A 5,164-nucleotide genomic window follows, 5' to 3' on the forward strand; every position below is an offset into this window, starting at 1 on the left:
TGAGGTCCCTACCGAAGAGGCGGGGCCGACAACCCCACTTGTCCTAAAGGACGTTGTTGCCGGCGAGAAGGGGGAGGGGGGAGGCGCGGTCGTAGCTCTGTCATCGGAGAGACCGAAGGGGCGGTGAAGGAGAGAGAGGAAACGTGGTGTGAATGAGCGCGGGAGGTGACTAGAGAGAGAGGGGGAGTTACGAGACCGTCTCCCGCACATCCCAACGCATGTAGGCAACGGCACGCATGGCTTGAGCGAGTCCGACTCGTCAAAAACGGCCGATTCGGCCGTTCTCTCGCATGAGGTGCTTTTAAGCTTTGTGCGGGCCGAGACATGAGCCTTACAATTTAATTTTTTTAGTTTATGAGATTGGCCTTGTAAACCAGAAGGAAGGAAGTACATCATTGAAGCAACGTGATGCGTTGAATACAGATGGTTGAACGGCTGAGATCATTATCATCCGGAGCCGATTGCTCTGTTTCTTTTGTGTGTGTGTATGTGTGTGTGTGTGTGTTCGGTGTTTGCTGTTGCGTGCGCCGCAGCGAACCACCGCCAGCCCACCCCCACCCTCGCAACGGTCTGGTCGCCGGAGTGCTGTCGGAGAAGCAATAAGTAGCTAGCTAGCCAGCACATGGTCCCGTCCTCCCAAACGGCTACTTTCTCGCCCCTTCCGCCGCCTTCCAGAACCTTGCTCCGCGCCTCCGCCTCCGGCACCTGACCATTCTCACCATGCCGCGCCGGCGCCTGTGCCGCGCGGTTCTCGTCGTCGCCGGAGCGGCCTACCTCGCCTTCCTCCTCCTCTTCGAGCTCCCGTTCTCATCCCCATCCTCGTCGTCTTCAGCCTCAGGATCGCTGACCACCCACCGCTCGCGCCGCCGCGAGCTCGAGGCCTCGGCCTTCCCCTCTTCGCGCTTCTCCCCCATCCGGCCCGCGTTCCCCGCGGCCGTGTCCCCCTCCCCGTCCTCCCCGCCGCCGCTCCCCATCTTCTCCTCCCTCCTCCTCCTCCCCCGGTCCAACGCCACGGCGACCCCCTTCGACGGCGCCGCGGCCGACGCCTTCTCCGCCGCAAAGCCCCATCTTGCGCACCTCCAGACCGCCGCATCCGCATCCGCATCCACCACCACCGCCTCCCCGCCCCCGTCCTCCCCGATCTGCCCGGCCTCCATCTCGCTCCACGCGGACAAGCTCCCCGCCGACGGGGTCCGGACGGTGGAGCTACCGTGCGGGCTGGCGGTGGGGTCGCACGTGACGGTGGTGGCGCGCCCGAGGCCCGCGCGGCCCGAGTACGACCCCAAGATCGCCCAGCGCAAGGACGGCGGGAAGACGCCCCTCATGGTGTCGCAGTTCATGGTGGAGCTGGTGGGCACCAAGGTGGTGGACGGCGAGGCGCCGCCCAGGATCCTGCACTTCAACCCCAGGATCCGCGGGGACTACAGCGGCAAGCCGGTGATTGAGATGAACAGCTGCTACAGGATGCAGTGGGCGCAGTCGCACCGCTGCGAGGGCTTCGCCTCCCGCCCCGCCGAGGAAACTGGTGAGTCGAGCTTCAGATTTGCTTGCCTGCTTAATTCGTTCAGCACTTTAGCTAGGTTGAGTTGAATCCATGTTGATTTCATTTGACTTCATCTTGCAATCTCGTGTTCTTGCGTTATCTAAGAGGATTGGATTGAAGTTGGTAAGAACTAGGAAGGGATGCCATCAATTTCAGTGGGCTAATTGTGTGTACTACTAACAGCGTAGAGAAAAGTGCAAACTTTGGCAAGAAATTTCCAGAGAGGGTTCGATTTCTTTTGCTTTATGGAGAATGTTTGTGATGGCGATTGTGCTTGATTTGTCTAATTGGTGGAATATTATTTATGAAAATTAAACAAGCATGGACCTGCAACCGTGTTTTGAGGAATACAGCAATGATGTGAGTTTGACTTCAACATGGGGGTGGGTGCTTGAACTCCCTGTTCCCATTTCTTCTTAGCCAATCAGTGAAGGAAGAACACAAATAATTGAGTGCTTAATTAGTTATGCATATGTAGTCTGATTGTTCCATTAGTTGGTTGCAACCAAATTAGTTCAGCAACTATTCTCATTGTTTGTAAAGGCTGCTTAGTGAAGCTTCTCTAATTATATTTGGGTTACTATTTCGTGGAAGTAGGCATTTTCGTCATTCTGCAACACATCCATTCCCTTTTTTCCCAAATCACTCTAAAATGAGTTGAAATCGGACTTTCTTTTACTTCAAGCAGCATATATACCAATATTTCCATGTAAAAATGGCGTGTTGACGTGGATAACATCTTTCAGTTGATGCTCAACTCAAGTGTGAGAAATGGATTCGGGATGATGACAACAAGTCAGAGGAGTCGAAGATGAAGTGGTGGGTGAAACGTTTAATTGGTAGGTCAAAGGATGTGCACATCAGTTGGCCCTACCCATTCGGAGAAGGCAAGTTGTTTGTTTTGACTCTCACAGCTGGTTTGGAAGGTTACCATGTCAATGTTGATGGGAGGCATGTCACTTCATTTCCTTACCGCACTGTAAGTTCGTCGGTCGAAAATCCTCACATCACAAATCTGGTTGAATTACATGAGTAGCCTCCTGAGATCTGCATATCTGATTTTGGTGGTCTCTACAGGGTTACACTCTTGAGGATGCAACTGGACTGTCTCTGAATGGAGACATTGATATTGAGTCAATTTTTGCTAGTTCTCTGCCCAGTTCACATCCTAGTTTCTCCCCAGAGAGATACCTTGAAATGTCTGAGCAATGGAGAGCCCCACCGCTACCAACTGAACCTGTCGAGCTTTTTATTGGTATTCTGTCAGCAGCGAGCCATTTTGCCGAACGCATGGCGGTGCGGAAGTCATGGATGATGTATACAAGAAAATCATCTAATATTGTAGCTCGGTTCTTTGTGGCCCTGGTAATTACTTGCTTTTCTCCTGTTTTTTTTGCTTGTTGTTTGCATATACGAAACTCTGACCAAATTAAGCAATTTCACAGAATGGTAAAATGGAGGTCAATGCAGAGTTGAAAAGGGAGGCAGAGTTCTTCCAAGACATCGTCATAGTGCCTTTCATGGATAGTTATGATCTTGTAGTTTTGAAGACCATTGCCATTGCGGAGTATGGGGTAAGTGAACTGAAATATGTCGGATAACTGCTTATGTTCTGCCATATTGTCTCACGCCGCCAGTTTCATTGATGTTTATATACTCATTGATGATCGTGTTCATCCAGGTTCGAGTCATCCCGGCTAAATATGTGATGAAATGTGATGATGATACATTTGTTAGAATTGATTCCGTACTGGACCAAGTAAAGAAAGTTAAAAGTGATAAGAGTGTGTATGTGGGAAGCATCAACTACTACCATAGACCACTGAGATCTGGCAAGTGGGCTGTGACTTATGAGGTAAATTGCTGTCCTGTATTACAGAACCACCATTCATCATCTATATTGCTTAAGAAATGTGAAATGAAAAATACAACCAACTAGCACACTCGTGTTTCCGTTTACTGCCAAATGACAAGCAACCAATCAATTACCAAGTACCAACCAGCACCTGGTATTCTATCTGTGAAAACCATTATGTGTTTGCTGCGCAAATTAGCAGGCACATCAAAAGCGCAAATCTTGTAGTGAATTATGAGGATAGTTGCTGGAATGATTAAATCAATATTCACAGTCGACAAATTGTTTTACGTGAAAAAATTCTTTGTGCAAGAGGAGTAAAAACTATGGGATCAACACGGTTCAGTTTTAAGTTATATACTTGAATATGTGCGTTATAGAAATAACTTGGTATCGAAAGTGGATTTTACATTTCTCTGGTGAGTCAAAGGTCTTGCGTTCATATTTTATACTTGGAACATGGATATATAATCTTGTGACAACAAAATCTGGTGTTCTGTACTTTGTGTTGTCCTTGTTGGCCTTCCATCTCCCTGTTTCTGGTATATCGGAAGGGCATCTTGATCAGTATAGTTTTCTTGTTTCTTTCCAGGAATGGCCAGAGGAGGCTTACCCAAGTTATGCCAATGGGCCTGGCTATGTGATCTCATCAGATATTGCACGCTACATCGTATCTGAATTTGACAATCAGACACTTCGGGTAAACATCTATCTCTTGGACGCCATCCAATTCCTACCCACTGAATTTTACTCACGTCGTGCAGAAGTGGTGATGGCTAAATTGTTAATTCTTTATTGTGCAGCTATTTAAGATGGAAGATGTCAACATGGGCATGTGGGTGGAGAAATTCAACATCACTCGTCGGCCAGTAGAGTATCGGCACGACGTCAGGTTCTACCAGGCTGGTTGCTTCGACGGTTACATCACCGCACACTATCAGTCCCCCCAGCACATGATCTGCCTGTGGAGAAAATTGCAATCCGGTAGCACCCATTGCTGCAACGTGAGATAACGATGGCGAAAAATGTGTGGCACCAATGGTCGGTCTGATAGAAAGAGATGATCGTCTCGCATGGGAATCATGGCTGTGCCGAGGACTGTTTGGGGAAGAGCTTTCTGCTGGGGATATCATTATCATTCTTTCATTCTTTTGGTCGGTGGTCTTGTTTCGAGCTGCCGCTGATTCTGACACCCTGGGGATCCTTTTGAGGCCAGTTGATGTTTAGTCGTGTCAAAATTTTCTTGACATAGTTTCAGGTCTGTGGGTATATTTTGCCTTTGTATATAAAACTAGTTTAGGATTCCATTTGTGACATACGGTATTTCATTTGTCCAGACTCCGCACGTTTGTGGAATGACGAAATGCCCTACTGAGCTGAACAGCAAATACTTCGTTCATGCATGTTCTGATAGAACTACTCCCTCCGTTCCAAATTACTCGTCGTGGTTTTAGTTCAAATTTGAACTAAAACCACGACGAGTAATTTGGAATGGAGGGAGTAGAAGCAAGAAGTATCAGGGAAATGGATATAACCTCTCAAAATGAAAATCATTATGTTACCAGTAGTGTCGGCATAACAAAAGCAAACGATCGCTCACGCCCAGGGCGAACGGAACTAGGTGTCCACCCAAAGAAGATCACTCCTTGAAGTTGGGCGAACGGAACTAGGTGTCCACCCAAAGAAGGTCACTCCTTGAAGTTGTCGTCGTGATGACCCCTACTTCCTTGGCCTTCTTCCTCGAAGAAGATCACTCCTCGAAGTTG

General features: G+C 48.5%; 1 protein-coding gene across 1 annotated transcript; it reads left to right on the top strand.

Annotated features, from left to right (window-relative positions):
• Window positions 1-614: 614 nt before the first annotated feature.
• On the top strand, window positions 615-4,786 carry LOC109785687 (hydroxyproline O-galactosyltransferase GALT6). Its single transcript, XM_020344287.4, has 7 exons — window positions 615-1,525; window positions 2,290-2,522; window positions 2,621-2,908; window positions 2,989-3,117; window positions 3,225-3,398; window positions 3,991-4,098; window positions 4,202-4,786. The coding sequence occupies exons 1-7, from the start codon at window positions 721-723 to the stop codon at window positions 4,409-4,411; spliced, it is 1,947 nt and encodes a 648-aa protein (XP_020199876.3). The 5' UTR covers window positions 615-720; the 3' UTR covers window positions 4,412-4,786.
• The last annotated feature ends 378 nt before the right edge of the window (window positions 4,787-5,164 follow it).

Source organism: Aegilops tauschii, chromosome 1 (genome assembly GCF_002575655.3).
Source record: "Aegilops tauschii subsp. strangulata cultivar AL8/78 chromosome 1, Aet v6.0, whole genome shotgun sequence".
NCBI classification, from domain to species: domain Eukaryota; kingdom Viridiplantae; phylum Streptophyta; class Magnoliopsida; order Poales; family Poaceae; genus Aegilops; species Aegilops tauschii.

Coding starts and splice junctions, on each gene's coding strand:
- LOC109785687 (XM_020344287.4), top strand. CDS start 721: ATGCCGCGCCGGCGCCTGTGCCGCGCGGTTCTCGTCGTCGCCGGAGCG. Junction 2,523..2,620: donor CTTCATTTCCTTACCGCACT/GTAAGTTCGTCG, acceptor TGGTCTCTACAG/GGTTACACTCTTGAGGATGC. Junction 4,099..4,201: donor TTGACAATCAGACACTTCGG/GTAAACATCTAT, acceptor TTTATTGTGCAG/CTATTTAAGATGGAAGATGT.